General features: G+C 42.9%; 2 protein-coding genes across 9 annotated transcripts in view; one reads left to right on the top strand and one right to left on the bottom strand.

Annotated features, from left to right (window-relative positions):
• The window catches only part of prickle1a (prickle homolog 1a), a 28,844-nt gene extending 17,527 nt beyond the window's left edge, over positions 1-11,317 (top strand). For 2 of the 4 annotated variants that reach the window (XM_086027548.1, XM_086027549.1), the window contains exons 2-8: positions 3,620-3,826; positions 5,873-5,986; positions 7,464-7,601; positions 8,274-8,477; positions 8,660-8,846; positions 8,987-9,853; positions 9,942-11,317. In XM_086027548.1, coding sequence (XP_085883674.1) covers positions 3,632-3,826; positions 5,873-5,986; positions 7,464-7,601; positions 8,274-8,477; positions 8,660-8,846; positions 8,987-9,853; positions 9,942-10,795 — 2,559 coding nt within the window. In that variant the 5' untranslated portion in view covers positions 3,620-3,631 and the 3' untranslated portion in view covers positions 10,796-11,317. Of the gene's footprint in view, positions 1-3,615; positions 3,827-5,872; positions 5,987-7,463; positions 7,602-8,273; positions 8,478-8,659; positions 8,847-8,986; positions 9,854-9,941 lie in introns of all 4 variants that reach the window. The other 2 variants (XM_086027546.1, XM_086027547.1) reach the window with 1 other exon arrangement.
• An 86-nt stretch (positions 11,318-11,403) lies between these two features.
• The window catches only part of LOC147149070 (uncharacterized), a 51,702-nt gene continuing 44,117 nt past the window's right edge, over positions 11,404-18,988 (bottom strand). For all 5 annotated transcript variants that reach the window (XM_086027553.1, XM_086027556.1, XM_086027555.1 and 2 more), the window contains exons 8-10: positions 18,006-18,082; positions 17,658-17,792; positions 11,404-12,330 (exon numbers count right to left, since the gene is read on the bottom strand). In XM_086027553.1, coding sequence (XP_085883679.1) covers positions 12,136-12,330; positions 17,658-17,792; positions 18,006-18,082 — 407 coding nt within the window. In that variant the 3' untranslated portion in view covers positions 11,404-12,135. The remainder of the gene's footprint in view (positions 12,331-17,657; positions 17,793-18,005; positions 18,083-18,988) is intronic.

The following is an 18,988-nucleotide window of genomic DNA, read 5'->3' as shown; positions in this document are numbered from 1 at the left end:
GTCAACCTGAGCATGGCCAAGTTAGCTGGCTCAGTGCTTCTGTCATTCAAGGAGGCATTGGAGGCTAAAGTGAGAGGAAATGAGCTGCATGACAACTAATGGAAAAATTAGCATGTGAGCAGATGTGCTTGTATAAGAAAAGAAGGGGGGCTTTGACCAACACCGACGCCAAACATCCTGTCTTGCGATTTGAACTTCAAGCCAGACATTCCTGTGATTCAGGTTTTCGTCCGTATGGAACAACCAAACGTCTTAGTGAAGCGCTTGGTCGAACGTGTGACCAGACAGGCCTATAGTTAGCTCCCCAAATCGCTGCTCTCAAGCATGCCCGCATTTTTTGTAGGTTTATTTTGGTCTAATTTGCAAGTCAATGGAGGTGAGCGCAACAAGGGATTGCCTTTCTTCCCTTTTCCGAGGGCAGGTTATCTGCCTTTGTGGACCTTTTAAGTGTCATGTATGCGATAACAGCGCACCCTGGGATGAGCAAAAAAAAAAAAAAAAAAAAAGGCAAAAAGTGAGGTAAACAACCTCTTGATGGTACAAGCCACCAGCGAATTCCTCAACAAAAGCACCATTCTTTAGGACATCAGAGGTGATTAATGGGAGATGTCATAAAGCCAAGGCGCCTGACTAGACATTTTCTGCTACAATGCAGTCACATATCCACAACCTGAATGGCCATCAGTAGAGAGCAGACCTCTAGCAAGGCAAGAACACCAGTTTGCTTCATATGCTTTACATCCTAGTTCAGCAAATAGTGTGAGGATGTATCAAAGAGAAAGGTTGTACTGGCTGCTTTTTAGAGCAAGGAGCCACATTTGGGATCGCAAGTCAAAAGGCCTCACGATGAGGCAGCTGCTGAAAGTGGAAGTCAACCCAACGTATTTTATTTTCAAGAATATGTTCCCAGCAGGCCCACTAGTTGAAACACGGCGTTCTAATTAATGCTGCTTTTGTGGAATAAGTGTTAATCCACTAGTTTTTAGCCATCTCTGGGGGCGGCCATTTTGTCTTCTGTCGACTGAAAATTACATCACAACTGCTCACCACGACCAATCACGGCTCAGATTCAGAAAACGGGTCTGCCATGATTGGTCGTTGTGGCTAAAAAGGAGTGGATTAATACTTATTCCACAAAGGCAATATTTATCAGAATGCCCTGTTTCAACTAGTGGCCTTGCATAGAACATATTCTTGATAAAAAATGTTTGCTTTGACTTCCACTTTAATGTGATGTGTTTTTGATGTTATGTTATGATGTCTCCAGTTTTTTTGTCAAATGTTCCTTTTACAATGACACAAAATCATATTATCTGGAATTGCGTTACGCCTGGGATAGGCTCCATCTTACCCGCCACTCGATTGAGGATAAACAGTACAGAAACTAATCTTATTAGCCGCTAGTCTTGATCCTAATTTTGTGAAAATCCTTTATGCATAACCTTTCCAACGCGTCAGGTTTACCTCGGGTGCCTTCTGACTGAGCAGGCCTGAGAGAGACATGTCAGGCATCAGTTATTTTGAAATGCCTAATCACGCGTGGAGGTGTCTGGCGTGCCGCTATCTAAGAGCATGTCGCGCTAAACGAGAAGCAGGGAATAAATAAATAAGTACGGCTGACAGGCTGTGTATGAGTTTGAGGCTAGTATTTTGTATAAATCTGTGCTAAGTCAGCCATGAATATCATTCCACATCTTCAGGCCTCTTCAACGATCACGTCTGTGTTCAAAGCCTGCGTTCGAGTGTGTCTGGTTTTGTCAGCTGTCTTGCCGCGGCCTCGGGTGCCCTTGCCGGCCATATTGGGGAGGGGGGGGGTGGCAGAGAGAGAGAGGGAAGTAAGGGGGGTGTCAAGGGACTGCTGGACACTGGCTGGACTCCTATTTGATCTCAGCTAGAGTTCCTTGGTCTTTGAGGAATAGCCACAACTGGACATACATTTTTCTATCGCATGTGGAGCCTCATTAGAAGCACCCAACAATCGAACGAGACCCAATATGATCATCACAACAACATAAACATTCCTTTGTCGTGTTTAAGCATGCATTGCAGTTCAACCACACTGCAAACTAGAAGTACAACAATTTACAGATGTGCCCCCCCACTGAGCTTAAGTGCTTTGGATCGTCACTTCGTACTTCAGCATTGCAGCCAGTGATCAAAATCTCATCCAAACTATCGTCTATTTTTATACTTTAGTATTTGTGTCTGTTACGTATTATTTATTTGTAGTTCGGTGATCGAAAATTAACAGCCATCCTTGACTGACTCCAATGATTCTTTTCTTCTATTGGTCTATTTTTGTCAAACACACAGCCTAGCTAGCGGTGCTTGTAAAAATAGCGCACAAGGCCACCCCGCGCAGTAAACACTGTGGCCGTTTGATCTCCCTTCCAGATTTTCCCTCCGTGACATTGTCGCTGCCCGTCGAGCCTTCTTTCCCAGCTTCACCTGTCTGCCATTTCTGTGTCCGTTCACGAGATGAAAGGACGGATCAGACAGTGGCTGCAGCAGGTTGGAAAACAAACAGCCACAAGCAAAAGGAGAGATGAAGGGAGGGAAACTGGCCTTGCGGACATTCCCCATATGGTGGCCTTGTCCCATTGTCAGGCCAGTGTTTAGACAGACCCCAGGCTCAACTGATCAAGCCAGCCCGGGTCACTTGCGGCGGTCTCTCTTGACACAGGGAAGGACACAAAGCCAGTGGCTCGTTCGCACTTTTAGCTTGCGGTACATGGGAAAAGACTGAACTCAACATTAGGTGCAACTGCACACTACAATGAGATACAAAACAAAAGAAATAAAAAAAAAATTAAAAAATTGAGCACAGACCTCTGCCAATGCAAAATCGTTATTTGGACTGCAATCCTGCACACTAACAAAACAAATCCTAGGCAACTATTAAAGTTGAACCACAAATTTCCAACGTCTCTAAGCTATACAATTTGGAGTTCTTCCAAAGATGCTTGTTCTATACCAAGCAACAATTACAATAGCAAAGACTGTTAAATTAATACCACTCTGACGGTGTCATTACAAAGAAATCATTATTTTATTATGTGTGACTCAAAGAAGAAGTCAACCCAAACATATTTTTTTTCCAGAATATGTTCTGTGCAGGCCCACTAGTTGAAACAAGGCAATATGATTAATATGAAATATGAGGTAAGAAGCAAAATCCACCCGTTTTTAGCTAGCTCAGGGGGCGGCCATTTTGTCACTTCTGTCGACTTGAAGATGACATGGAAGTTGCTCACCTGTTTTCTGAAGTTGAGCCATGATTGGTCATTATCTGAGCCCTGAGCAGTTATGACGTCATCTTCCGTCAACAGAAGTAATAAAATGGCCGCCCCCGAGCTAGCTAAAAACAGGTGAATTTCTCATATTCCAGAAACGCAATATTAATCAGAATGCCGTGTTTAGACTAGTGGGCCTGCATAGAAAATATCCTGGAGAAAAAAAATATGCTTGGCTTGACTTCCTCATTAATGGAGGAGACATTAGAAGATGTAAACAAGGAAACACTTCCGAGATGAGTCAATGACTTGACATGGAGTGATGACAACAAGAAATGGTTATTCCAGGATCTAACATGTCGTACCCACTTTTTCTGTCTAGAAAGAAGGATCCTCTGATGAGCCTGGCGGGTACGACAGCGGTGGCGTCAGCAGCTGGCTATCAAGGCGGGGCACGCCAGCGAGACTTGATCATGGAGCAGAAAGTCAGCAAATTGACGTCTGGCTTCCAGCGCAGTTCTACCTCGGATGACGACTCCGGCTGCGCGCTGGAGGAGTACGCTTGGGTACCACCCGGCCTTCGGCCTGAGCAGGTGAGGTTCATAAAATAACATCTTATAATTTGTTCTAAATAAAACTTTAATACTGCTAACGACAGGTAAAGAGGAGCATGACATTGATTCCTTCACTGATTGATACTACTGTCAATAGGCATCCATCCATTTATTGGGGGGGTTGGAGTCTATCCCAGCTGACTAAAAGCAGAACAAAACCCAAGTCCCCAGCTAATAGAACATTTTCATTGACTCTCTGCACTGTTTTACAAAACAACCTACTCAAATGCGCTGGCAGTGTAGTGGTTCACGGTGGCAGGGTGGGTTAGATTCTCAGCATCAGTCACCATTCAGCATTTAGAGATGGTTGCGTTAAGGCCGTATCCCACCGAGCGGCAAAGGTTTGCAAGTGTGTGCGCACGTAGCGAATGTTTGTTTTTTTCCATCAGGGTTCGTTCGAGGTGGCAAACAGTTGCAAAGACGTTCGCCAACAATTTTAATGGACTCCAATAGGTTTTTCTTGTTGCAAATTTTTTTTTTTTTAGGTATGCAAAATTTGATGGTGACAAGAAAAACTGTGTGCGACCATTACAACTGTTTGGGAACGTCTGGCAAACATCTTTGCAACTGTTTGCAACCCTGAATGAACCCTGAAAAAAAAAAAAACATTGTGATGATTTTAAAACGCTGCATTTAAAATGGTGTCGTGTAAATACCTCTTAATGAGAAAATGAATCTGCTCAAGGTAGGTAATATATACCTTCCTACATTGTTTACAAGCATAAATATGATCTTCTCTAGAAGATTCAAGAAGATTCTTTAATCTAGCATATATCTGTTTAGGTCATTCCAGACATCACCACCCTGAATAATGATGTATCCATCCTCTTGATAGAGATTAAAAACAGCCTTGACCTCGTTTCTAATGTCCCACCAGGTGTCTGCTTGGCCCTCATTAGTGGTGCTCAGCAAGTTATACACTCGTTTCACAGTGGATTCAAATCCTGAACAGCAATCTGTATAAAAGCCCGGGCAGGTCTGCTTTAAGGCAAGCTTGTTGGTCTACCTCACATCCACTAACAGACAGGATGTCTAGTTTTTATTTACGAACTGTGCTACGGTCAAGTCTGCTTGTGATTATCAGAGATCTGTTTTGGAGGACTTAGTGGGTCGAGCAGGATCGGGAATTTGGAGATGGGGGGCAGGGGGGGGGGGACTGTTTAACAAGCCTTTTCCTCCACAAACACACAAATACAAGCAGGGTAGTTAGTTAAGCCCGGAGGGCAGCCGGTGTAATTTGGCATATTTCCCAAACCCGCCTGTGCGTTTCTCTCCTCTTGAGTTTTTGTAACTAACTTCATCCTGCTTTGGCTTTTCAACCACACACATGGAAGCAAATAAAGGAATGATGGGCCAGAGGAGAAGGGGTTCACAGACCGAGAGAAGTCCAAACACGCCGGGGCTTTTGTTTGGCCAATGCATGGGTCAACTGTAATGTCTTTCTTTACTGCGCTCATTGCCTTGAATGGTGCATTATGGGTCATCGTTACGGTAAAGACACACATAGCTACCTATTCCGCAACCCCTGGGGAGGTGGATGAGGGGGTAATAGCAGCATCGAAATGTGCATAATTTATGATGGAGATGGGGGGCAATGTTGAGGTTGATTGTCAGGGTAAATTGCCGTCGCTCCCCCTCTTTAGACGGCTCGAGCTGCAGGAAGTCCTCAAACACATAAGACCAGCACGTCCCACCTCTTTATCTGGCCGGCTGTAATGGCCCCTCCCTCATAAAGTTTACTCACCAAGTGGTCAGCCCCAAAGGTCAAAGTGCCACTGCGACAGGCTGCTTTGTCCTGTCCCTATAGAGACAAGCTTATGATTGTTAAAAACAACAACAACAACAAACTGATTCGACCCGTTGACCTATTATGACTTTTATGGCGTGGATTTATGGAGAAAACGTTCCTCCAGTATCATGGGGAAAAAAACCCCATTCCATAACAGCTCATATGGAACATATTTTTCCTTCAGTTTGATATTTTGTACATATTTGTTGGTAATACCCATATAATTAATTCCTTAGGTCCAGATGTACTTCTCCTGCCTGCCTGAGGATAAGATCCCGTACGTAAACAGTCCGGGAGAGAAGTTCCGAATCAAGCAGCTACTCTATCAACTACCGCCGCATGATAATGAGGTAAGAACTCATCGACCCCATCTTCAGTGCAACAGTTACAGTATAATAATGCTCAGTTTTGATTGATACGATCATTGGTGAATTTACAGTGGCACCTTGACGAGTTCAATTTGTTCTGTGACTGAGTTCGTAACTCGGAAAACTTGTAGGTGAGGGTAACACTACAGTATATTATTGTGACTGATTCAGAAAACAGTTAAAAAAAAAAAAAATATATATATATATATATATATATATATATATACACACACACACACACACACTAGTGCTGTCAAGCAATTACATTTTTTTAACTAATTAATCGCAAAATTTCCCATAATTGATCTCGATTAATCACATTTTTCAACTACAATTTTTTACAAAGCTTGGAACCGTTATATGAGTAAAATTTTTGAATGAATATCGAAAAAAAAAAGTATATTTTGATTCAAAGACTGTTCTAATAGCTTTCTTTGATCCTTGAATAAGATTATTTTCCTGTAAAATACAACAAGATACACAAAGGACGTACAGCTAATATGGTATTTGAATTTGGCTTTGCAAGGCGTGCAAATTATTTTGGATTTCTCCAATGAGCCGTCGAGCAACTTTTTAAAGTAAAACTACGTAAAAGTCCGTATTTGTGACAGTGACTCTCCTCTAAGTTTGGCTGCACAGTGAGGAGAGGTCAGCTGCCTCAGGAAGTAAATGAAACTGAGTTAACCGAGTTAATTTTTTTGAGTGCATTATACAATTTAAATTAATCTCCATAGTTAGTGCTTTAACTTTGACAGCCCTAATATATACCCATGGGACAATTGTGGGAGAAAAGAGCGACGCAGTTGTTGACAAGTTTGCAATATGTCTTGAAGTATTAGAAACAACACTCAGTGCAGTTTTTCACTGACCCCCTTGGCATCCTGGTCGACATCCTGCTGTGGGATTGTGGTCGCACCATCTTGTAGACATCTTGTAGCGTGGGCACAATGCAACTTTTGACTGGATGCTTTTATGATGTTTGGCGGAACCCCCCCCCCTCCACCTCCAGCTGGATTCCTGTCATTGCGGTGTTTTTTTTACAAGGACGGCTCAGCGGGGGAGAGGGATGCTGATTGAAAGAGGCTTTATGTGATGCCACCACCACTGTCGTGGCACCGCGCTCCCACTCGGCTTGCTCCTTTCCTTTGTCGCCGCCCTTCTTGATTTCACTCTAAACAGAGGCCCTTGTTTGTGTAAACGTCTGCTTTGCCTCTTGTTAAGTCTTTGAGAAAGATCAAGAGGCCTTGTTGTAAAAATCAGGTTGTCAATCAGGGCCAGTGGGTGGAGATGTATTAGGGAAGTAGGAAGGGCAAGCTAGGGTCAAGAGTTGCCTTTGTTCACCTCTCCCGAGTCTAAATTTACAGCCACGTACTCTTAACTAACATTGCCGCGGCAACATTTGACCCATTCGAACAAATTGTCCGATGTATAAACTCAGAATGGTCTCATTCATCGCCAGATTCGTTACTGCCAGTCTCTCAGTGAGGAAGAGAAGAAGGAGCTACATATGTTCAGTGTCCAGAGGAAGAAGGAAGCCCTGGGGAGGGGCGCTCCGAAACTGCTGCCCCGCGGTCGTCTGAACAGCGTTTGTGAGCATGTACGTACCGCAGTGGATCCCAGCAGAACCCAGTACACTCACTCGCCTCTCTGAATCATTACATTCACAGGCATCCGATTCAATGTCATTTAACTCATTCGCTGCCATTGACAAAATTTACTCGTCTTTTCACAGTCCAGACGTTCAACCCCTGGAACTTGTTTCTATTTCTATCGGTCTGGAAATGTCTGGCAGTGAATGAGTTAAAGACTAATCACAAAATATGATGTAGGATGCAATTCTAGTCTTCATGGCTGAAGTATCATTGCTCAAATAAAGAGCTCAGTATCATCTGTACATCTGTGTGTTTTTCAAGATCCCAACATTCAAGCTAAATTCGCAGCCAATGTCTTTTCGGCTCCAGTGGTCCAGTACAGTGTTCTACTGAGTATTTAACAATGAACACTGCTCCCTCTTCGGGGGGATCATAAAACCTGTCAAAACAGCCATGACAAAGCTTTCCTTGGAGATTGCGTATCTTTTGTATCCTATTCACGGTGGTTAGAATAGTTTAGAACTTAGCTGTGACCAATGACATTCTCGCCAAAAAACAAAAGAGGCCATCTAGTTTTTGAATATTCAGTTTGGTATTTCTGTATCTATATTTTATCATTTCTATATTCAATATTCACATCATTTGTGGAAGGTCTAATTATACGTGCGTTTTTGCAGTGCGGCGAGATTATCAACGGTGGAGAAATGGCAGTGTTCGCAGCCAGGTCGGGCCCTGGATTGTGCTGGCACCCGGCGTGCTTTGCTTGCTCCACATGCAGCGAACTTCTGGTGGATTTGATCTACTTCTACCACAATGGGAAGATCCACTGTGGAAGGCACCATGCTGAGCTCCTCAAACCTCGCTGCTCAGCCTGCGATGAGGTTAATCCATAACTATACAACCTTAGGAGAACTATAATTAGTTGTAATGTCTAAAGGGTTGTTTGGGGGGGATCATTTTCTGTTTATTGCCCCAATGACTCGACCTCCGTTATTCGTGGCGGATAGGGACCCGGCCAAGCTGGAAATAAGCCAATAAACCCATAAACATACTTGCCTTACAGATCATCTTTGCTGATGAGTGCACAGAGGCCGAGGGGCGTCACTGGCACATGAAGCACTTTGCCTGTTTTGAATGCGAGACCATCCTGGGGGGCCAGCGTTATATCATGAAGGACGGACGCCCCTACTGCTGTGGCTGCTTCCAGTCTCTGTACGCAGAGTACTGTGAGGCATGTGGAGAACATATTGGTAAGACCGAAAAGGCAATACCCTCAGAAATTGCTCAAGTTCTGAGAGATGCTAAAACTGTGCCAAAATGCCAAGGAGAGAAATCGATTGGTGACTGTGGGTTATATTTGCAATCCATTAAACAGTTCCTTATTTTTCAGGTGTTGACAATGCTCAGATGACCTACGAAGGTCTCCACTGGCATGCCACCGAGAGCTGTTTCAGCTGCGCCCAGTGTAAGAGCTCCCTCATGGGCTGTCCCTTCCTGCCACACCAGGGTCATATTTACTGCTCTAAGGCATGCAGCCTCGGGGAGGACGTGCACGCCTCCGACTCCTCCGACTCGGCCTTCCAGTCGGCGCGCTCACGCGAGTCCCGCCGCAGCGTGCGCATGGGCAAGAGCAGCCGATCGGCCGACCAGTGCCGCCAGTCGCTTCTTTTCTCGCCTTCGGTCAATTACAAGTTTCTTGGATTAAGTGGAAACCCTGACGACACCATGACCAACAAGCTCGCCCACTTCAATTTATCTGACGAGCATTTCTGGAGGGGGCGTGGCGAAGAGACAGAGGCCCCCGAGGATCAGGAGGAAGAGTGGGCGGAACATGAAGACTACATGACTCAGTTACTACTGAAATTCGGGGAAAATGGGGTCTTGAGACAAGCCGGTGACTCCCGACCCACTGATTTTTGGGTTGCAGATAGAGACGGCAAATCAAAACAGGAATCATTCAAAGCTGGTAGCAGTAGTGGCGAAGGCAGGGGCAGTCTGGCCAGCAAGAAGTACCAGGCTGACATGTACTGGGCCCAGTCACAAGACGGGCTAGGGGACTCGGCCTACGGTAGTCACCCAGGGCCTGCAAGCAGCAGGAAGATCCAAGAGCTTGAGCTCGACCACGGAGCTGGAGTAAGCATGGAAGATGAGTCGCAGTGGTACGGTGGCTCTTTGGAGTGCATAACAGACGAGTTCAAGAAAAAGGATCAGAGTGTCCGAGACTCTATGGACTCACTGGCCCTCTCCAATATTACCGGTGAGCAGCTACATAGTTCCATTTTTATAGAACAACGTAATAACCAGAGTATGTCCAGGATTATTCAAAATGCTTTCCTCTTTTTCAGGGACCTCTGTTGACGGCGATGGTAAAGACAGACCTTTGGTGTACTCCATGAAAGGTTTCCATGAGCTAGAGACGGAGGACTGTGAGAAAACAAGTAACATGGGAACCCTCAACTCATCCATGTTACACAGGAGTACAAATTCGCTTAAGAGCCTTGTATCTGAGCAGGAAGTGGAGGAAAACGTTGCAGAAGAAGAGGCGATACATCTCCCGGAGGAGAGACCAAAACCACACGTTCCTGCCCTTAGGAGGACACGTTCGCAAGCTAGACAGCAGCAAGTGAAATTCTCTGATGACGTGCTAGACCGTTACAGTGACCTCCAGGTGCGGCAGCCCCCGATGAGCGAACGAACCCGTCGCAGAGCATTCCACTTTGAGGAGAAGGACCAGGAAAATCAATCTGGGCGCAGCCATCACCATCACAGGAGGCGACGCAGCCGCAAGTCTCGCTCTGACAACGCTCTTAACCTTTTGCCAAAAGAGCGGGCCCAGATGGGCTACGGAATGGACCACAGACAGAATGCGCCTGGTCCAAGGAGAGACCACGGTTTCCATGGACACCCACCGGCTGGCACCATGTCAGATTACAGGCTTCAGGGCTCAGCCATGGGCAGGTTCTTAGATCTGTGTGGGGAGGATGACGACTGGTGCTCTACGTGCTCGTCATCTTCTTCTGATTCTGAGGAGGAGGGCTTTTTCCTGGGTCAACCCATCCCTCAGCCAAGGCCGCTTAGACACTACTATACTGAAGACTTGCCCAGCCCTGTGGCAGGCATTTCTCCACTACCCTATGGCCAACGGACTAAATCCAAAAAGAAGAAAGGGCATAAAAATAAAAACTGTATCATTTCATAGGCTTTATTCTCTACTTTGGGTTATTCACATCCTCTACTCTAGTAAAAACAGTGAGACTGCGTTCTACTACATGCTTGCCATACATCATATCTGATTTGTTAGTGTACGCTTCTGTGGCATTACTGGTAAATTCATTATTTCAGAGTAATGCAAATTTATAAAATCATGATCTAAATATATTGATACTAAATGTATATACTGTAGAGATTAAAAAAAAAAAAAAGTGGCTATGTTAATATCCGTGGCTTAATAACATGCTTATGTACCAAAACGGCATTAACATTAAACTAATGGTAGGATGGTTTTTTTTTTCCCGCCCTTGATGAAGGTGCCACACATTTTGACTTGTGACCTCGTCTTTAAATATGTGACGTTTAACTGGCTTGTGCAGCGCTAACATAGAGAAACACTGTTTCTTCAAGTGGTGGTCATTTTTAAGTGTAAGGCAACTATTGTAAACTGTATAAATGTATAAACTGGAGTATAAGGATAACATAATTGTAATAAAAAAAATATAATGTCCTAATGTGTGTTCTTTGGGAGAGGAAGTTGACACATGAAAATGACTGTGAAAATGAAAAAAACTGAAGAAAACATTTCATTCAAGATTCAACGTTTTAAAATCGTAATATTTATTGAGTATTTTTCAATAAAAATAAAACAGAGATGCATGTTGTAAGATAAGATCTCTAAAGTAGCTCATGCTGAGTTTAAATTGGTCCCACAATACTGTTCAAGTGTTTGATTACATATGATGTAAAACTGTTAGTGTTGGATGATCAATCAAACATTTTTTGGTTAGTCGGGATGCAGCGTGCGCTGACCATCAATCACGTACAAGATTCAAGTGAGTTTAAGAAATGACATGAACGCTTCATGACTATACAGTCCTGTAGTATACAGCAAAACATGAAAACAAGTCTTAATCATTGCAGCAAGGCACTCCAAAGGGGCACACAATTTGATGTAACCCTAAAATACATCAGCTTGTTTACTAATTACAGTGCAATGCCCTTGTAATTTCTTATCAGAAAAGTTTCTGGCATTAACTTTTATCTGAGCATCTCGAACGTCAAGATAAAACGCACTTGGACCTTCAACACTAAATCATTTTTGGTTTTTATACAGGCATTTTCACTGCACTTTTCAACTGTTTGGAGTCTGAAACACATTTGTTAGGTGGAAAAGTGCAGGTGATATTTACTGTATATAAAGTTAGTATGTTATATCTTATTAAAAACAAAAACAGATTTGATGACAATGACATAAACCATGAAATAACACTTGCCATTCCAGTGAAAGAATGGTATTAAAAATAGAAAAACAACCCAATGTCCACATTAAGTTGTATTGCCTGACAACTCCAGCGCCTCATCGAGTTCTTTCACATAGTGCCTGAGGGCAGCGAAACAGTGCTGTTTCATCTCCGACAAGTTTGCGTTAAGAGAACTTTGAAGAAGATTCTCCAGAGTGGGCTCCTTGGACACCAACATCTTCACCACTGTGACGAATGTCTCGCAATCCTGTCTATAATGCTGCACAAAAATATAAAACAACAAAACGGTTTGAAAAAAAAAAAAAAAAAAAAAAAAAATCAATATTCATGTTATAGTGGGGAAAGGGCTTGGGAGTGGAAAGGATCAAGATTGTTAGAAAGCTAGTGCGGAAGAAAGCGAGCATGCAGCGTTAGCTTAGTTTAGAAAGTTGTCGATAAAGTAATGACCATTTAAAGCAAAATCGCACTCTCAAATCGCAATTATATTGCAAATGCAAGTCATCGTTCGGCCCTAAAATGAAGTGGAGCTAGGTTATGCTAGCTTGAATTAGCCCTTCAAAAAGTGCAGCTATTACACAAGTACAGAATCTGACACACAGCATTTGCAGCACCAATACTTTTAAGTTAACCGTCTTGTGGAATTGCGATTTAGATAAACAACTTTATAAGAACCACATTGTTAGTTATCATTTACCTGTGAATTTTGCCTAAAAAGATAGGCAGAAATTTTAGTATACAAAAAGTATTAACCTCAGGGGTGCTAATAATTGTCGCACACTTGATTTGAGGTCAACGAGCTATTAATGTGGATTTTTTTCCCCCACTGAATAAACGCACTTGAATTAAAGACTGGATGTTCCTCTTTACTTTCCCCCCGCTGTGTAGAAGAGCACAGAGAAGAAAACAACCAGGCAGCTAGTACACTGGCAGCTGCTTAAATTTAAACGCCGCTCTCGTAGAAGGTGAACTTTATGAACCCATTCCTGCTAAAGTGCCGTATTCCACGAAACAGGTGTGCGAACCCGTGCATGCCAGCGCAGTCAAGGCGACTGCTGGCCTATAACAGAAGGAGAACACGAGGTGTCAACATTTTTCGCCGTACTGCGGCATTCTTTCACAACACATTATAACAAGCTCTCACATCCCTTGAGGACTTTACTGCCGAGCTAAAGTGGCTGTTAAGTTCTTTGTAGGTGTCCCAGGTGTGAGCTCACAACATCTTTATCACCTGAGAGAGAGGGAGCGAAAGGGGGAGCTTAATTGGGGACCAAGCACGGTTTTTAGGGCCATGCCAGCAGGCAAGGGAGTAGGCCGGGACAGCCAGGTCCTCCAGGGGTGACTAAATGCAGTCCAGATCACCTTTACCCCTTAAATTAGGGTCTCTGGGGATGGCAGGATGTGACTCTGCTGCTTAAAACTAAGTGTATGATCAAAAATCGGACTAATTAAAGACACAATTTGCTCTAAAAAAAATCGATTTGCTCCAAAAATATTAATATATTCGCCTATCTTTACATAAAGGATCTATATTTGCATCTGTGTGGATTAAGCATCAAATGAAACAATAGAATCTCAAAAAACCTGAAGGCTGCTTCACTTCTTTTATTCCATTTATGGGACAAAAATGATAAAATGCCAATAACGGTATTTAACTTTCTATTTTCACACTTGGTTGACAGTTAAGCATGTCAGTAAATATTTTATGAAGGTGGCAGTTTAACGCTGAAATGTTCTTTATTCATCTCTTCCTTGAAGATGGAACAAATCATAGGTTGACCTTCTTCCTAGAAGGGACTGCGGTCAACCTTTTGAGGCTCCCAAGGTGTTCTGATTGCAACGCCATCACAAAAATAAACTAGTCGTAAGTGTTTGGAATACAAACGGCATGTTGGTTGCAATAAAACCGCAAGCAAAAGCTTGTCAGCTTGAAATACCGTTCAACATCTTGAGCAGAACGTGAGGTTAACCGGTTAAAAAGGCTTTCTTCCAGGGATGTGTCAGTTACAGGAAAATAGAAAACCGCAAGTGCTTGTTTGTTTTTCGCAAGACACACTGCGCAGTGTTTCACTGAGGCTTTTTATCATTGTGGAACCATCCATTTGAATTTTGCTCAGAAAAGCCTTCTTGAAAAATAATCACATTTTAGACGTGACTGACAGAGTGAAGGGAATAAAATCATCTCTATATTAAAACTGTGTCATACTTTAACTCGTTCACTGCCAGACATTTTTTGGCCCACTTTTACCCTAACGTTTGAAAAAAAAAAAAAAAAAAAAACATTTGAAAAAAATATAAATAAATTCCTGGGATTGAATGGCTGGACGGTGAAAAGACAAGTAAATTCGTCAATGGCAGTGAGTTGAATTATGTGAAGCTTAATTCACAAGAGACCACAGTAACAAAAATACGATGACATCTATAGCAAAACACAGAGGAGATAATGCAACTACCAGGCGCAGATTAGGAGGAGGTGAGGAAAAATAAATAAATCACTCTTTAACACACCGGACAACATAAAATAAAATCCCCCAAGATTAACTTTTAGAAATTTCCGATCATTGGGCCTTTATTGACTTTGGATGGATGTGGGGGGTGCTCAAATTGTAATACAGATTAATTTGTGTCGTGTGTTTGTTAAGGAATATACATAGGAAGTGGACCGTGCCCAAAAAAAAAAAAAAAAAAATCGCATATTAACTCATTCACTACCAGACATTTTCAGACCCTCTTTTACCCTTACGTTCGAAAAAATGTGAAAAAAATATAAATTCCTGGGATTGAATAGCTGGAATGTGAAAAGACAAATATGTCAATGGGAGTGAATGAGTTAAATCGCAATCAAAATACTGAGGGAATATTTTTCAAAACATACCTAAACTCCTATTTTACGCGTTTATCTCCTGATTTAAATTCTCCATCTGAACTAGCTACAGCATGCTCCATTCCTGCATACCAAGCCTCTACTAGTTCTTTTTTTTTTTTTTACATGTTGCTCGTGCAGGAGGGAAATTACAGAATGGAAATTAATGGTAGGATAAAAGGTTTATTACAGCTATCAGCGCAACTGGAATGCTCGCCGTTCTCTCTCTGCAACAAGGTGCTTTGTGTTCACAGACGAGTCGGCCGCAAAAGACAGAAATACCCTAGACTGTGGGATGCGTATGATCCGCATAATGACAGTACTCAGCGCCATGAAGTACATACACGGCATACTGGGTGTGCAACCACATCTTAGCATGATTGTTTATAGTATCATTTCTAACAGCGCTTAACATGACACAGCTGAAAGCTCAGGTGGCATTTCAATGACATCTTCCTGGAAAAATTCTCCTCGCATTTACGCAAAGCAAGTACAGTGGAACCTCCGAATCGGAACGGCCCAAAAGTGTTCCGACTTGGATGGGACAAATGGAATTAGAATGTCTATTCAGCTAAGTGGGCACCTAATTGATTAACTGTATCATTAGCGTATGACTTTTATTTTTAAAAGATAGCTGGATTTGGTGAAGTTGCCATAAGCCTCTACCTCACTAATCATATCTGAATCATGCCATAATGCAAAGTGTTTTCGGGTTTACAAATTATGCTTGGTCCACAGTTAGAAGAAAAAAAACATGGAGGGGGTTGCTGGAACAGGACCTTCTAATTGAGTATGACCTCATATGCTTCCCCTTGATGGGAGACGTGAGAGTGCACTTACTAGCAAAAACAGAAAGGGTGATTTTTGACCTGTATGTTGTGAAAGTGTTGTATGGAGGTTCTCGAGTTTAGAAACTCTTTAAACCCGATGCTATGAGGCCACGGAGGTCAGAAGCCCCGAGAGGAGCACTAACACGAAGAGAAGGGGCCTTATAAAAAAAGTGGGCTTCGACCCAAATCGGATGTTTGTGGAGGTCCAAAATTGTGAACATACTCAGGGGTACTGAAGGGGTTGGGGGGAGGGGGGGTGTGGTTTGGGAAATTGGGGCCCTGAGTGAGATTACACATACGGCCCTCGCATGTGAGGCTCAAATGAGGCAGGCAGGGGTCCTGCATAACAAGCATTGTAATTGAGGGCTGGAACACATTAAGTGATATTAAAAGCTGCCTGTTAAGGCAACATGTAGAAGAGCCGCTAATTGTGAAAATGGATCAGTTTCATCAGCGGAGTCCCCTGAGGAATCACTCCTGAGCTTCGAATGGATATTTCAAGAGCGTTATCTTGTATGATCGCTTGTTCTGTGGTCCTTTATCTCCACTGACCATCTATGACATCATGAATTCAATATTTGGAAGGAGGTTTTTTTTATTATGCCACTCATGTTTATGGGCATGATGTATTTGTGTAAGGTTTGATGACCCTTTTTTTTTTTTTAACCCCAAAAATCCACATAGAAAGGCTGATGAGTATTGGAGAACAAAAAAAAAACAACAACAAAAAAACACTTAATGTTGAATTGAAGAAACTAAGCCGATTGCAGCTCTAGGAATAGAAATGGGGAAAGTATGGTTTCTTATATGCGAATTGAAGTCTTATTTTATTAAGTTTATTAAGTTACCCACCAGCTTTGCCCGCTACCTGATCCATACAGCTCGGAGGGCAGAAGTTCCCGTAAAGGCACCGGCGCGCTCGCTGCCTCCCGCCCCTCGTTTGTGGCGGCGCTGGGAACTGGTGGGATAAGCATGTGCGCACTAATGCCAAAAGACGTACCACACTGTGGGTGGGCCGCCTTCCATCCCGCGGGCCAATTCCTGCCCTGCTTTAACAGGAACAGATAAGTGGCACGTACTGCAGCGTGGAGGGACCGAGGGGCGGGGGAACAAAGTGTGACGGCAAATAGCAGGGCTTCGCAACCTGCTGACTGGCATTTTGATGCCAAAATGTCTTGCGAGTGGCGGGCAGGTGGTAGTGTGTACTGTTCGCCTTATTTTGATTTGACTCTAGGCAACATCACGATGGTAATGACTATAACCAGACAGATTCTTGCATCTGTTTTACTAGAACTGAGAAAAAACTTAAGTCAAGGGCTTGATTTGACACTAGGAGTATCATTAATTTCATCATGACTTTTGAGGACTTTTATAGAACAGAAGCCACTACAATGTGCTCATTTAGAAACCGACCTGGCATAATGCAAAGGAAAGAACTGTATAGTGTGGCCTAGAAATGTGGTTCATAGCATAGGTCTCTCTACAGGCAGATTGGAATGCAGACTGGCACCTTTCATATACCGATTGGATCATTTTGACATTGCAAAACACCTTTTTGGGCATACACAGTAGTCCAACCTGTACAGACTTGGACATTACATCATTATATGGTCATCACACCCAATCACATGTATTGCAGCTCCACCCCAGTGAGCATGCATGTCATTTTATGAGGACTATGATTTTCCCGACCTCAGCTTGAAGACATGCTCCTGAACTGGACCGTTTTATATTTGAGGAGGTGTAGTCTTGCAGTATAGGCAAACTGAATAGTGTACACTAATAATATGAATCCATTTGACAGCACAGGCTGACAGGCCCGTGGAAAAATACGTATTATCTTGTACAGGCCTATAATATAGCCCATGGTAAAATATAATGAACCACTCTTATTACCTTTTCAATTTCCAGAGCCTTGGCTTTAATGGCTTCCGACCGTCGCGCCTTTAATTCTTTGTCTTGGGCTGTCTCAGGCTCCGTGCTGGAAGGAGCCGCCTCCTCCTTCTCTGGTACGGAGTCACAGGGTTTTTCCTGGTGGTGTAAAGGTCGCGGGTCAGTGGCGAGGTCACCAGGTTTAGAAACTGGTTCTGATTTCAAAGACTCCCCAAACGCAGAAAGAGACAACTTAACTCTTTAAGCAGTGTTGAGTTCTTGTTTTTGTACAAGCCTCATTAGGCGCGCCACATGTCAACAGTGAGCAAAGCCGACAACACGAGCGTATCAGAAGCAAATACTATTATTTACCTTTACTAATGAAGATGTTTGGGGAGGCTCCTCTGCAGGGACACTTGGAGGCGGGGTTGGTACTGCAACAGGCTTAGCTAATGAAACAAAGACAAAATCAAAAGAATGGAAATCGGACGCCAGTGTTAGGTTGTTTGGTTTAATTTAAGGAAACTGGAAATGACTCTAGACCGAGTGAAGATAAAAACATCCATTTTCCATACCACTTGTCCTCTATCCCAACTGAACTTGGGTGAGGTGGTAAACTGCCCGCAATGGTGGCCAGTCACTCGCTAAGGTAAAACCATATCATATCAATTATTAGGGATGTCAAGATATCCAAATGTCATGATAAGATAATATCACGATATGAACATCACGGTACGATAATTATCACACTATTGTGGGGAGGTTTAACGGTACTGTATAAAAGCTCACAATATTATAAAAAAACAAAAAAAAAACATTAAAAAAAACCTTTTTTTTTCCCTACTTAAGAGCATTCACAAAGAAATAGAAGACCTACAATGACCGAGCACCTAATATTGAGGCACTTACTTGCTAATACACATTGTGAATCGGGTCAATTTGTGGAGAAACTCTATTGTGTTATGTTCCCCTTTATCTGGCAATTAGCATCTGTCTTATACATCTATCCATCCGTTATAGCCGACAAAAAAATGCATCTAATTAAACTGCACTAATAAACTAACCACTAGTGGGTAGTAGAACTGCACAGATGGAAAACCATGTGGGATTAAACAGATTTGCTGCTATGGCAATTTTAACATCCCTATCAATTACGATAAGTTATTATAATTAAGCATATAGTGTCCAGGTAGGCCAAAGTGAAATAGGTGATTGTGATGTTTCACTCCAAACGTTGGTTCAGCCAACAAGTCTGAAAATTGTTTAAAAAGGGTCATTCATTCCTTGCCTGTGTGAGAATGACAGCAAGTAGTATGCACACACACACACAAAAAAAAAAATCACCAGAACCCCAT

Source organism: Filicampus tigris, chromosome 4 (assembly GCF_054856515.1).
Source record: "Filicampus tigris isolate MCC_2025a chromosome 4, RoL_Ftig_1.0, whole genome shotgun sequence".
NCBI lineage: Eukaryota > Metazoa > Chordata > Actinopteri > Syngnathiformes > Syngnathidae > Filicampus > Filicampus tigris.
Note: the sequence above shows the minus strand (reverse complement) of the source record. Positions and strands in the feature narration are given on the sequence as shown.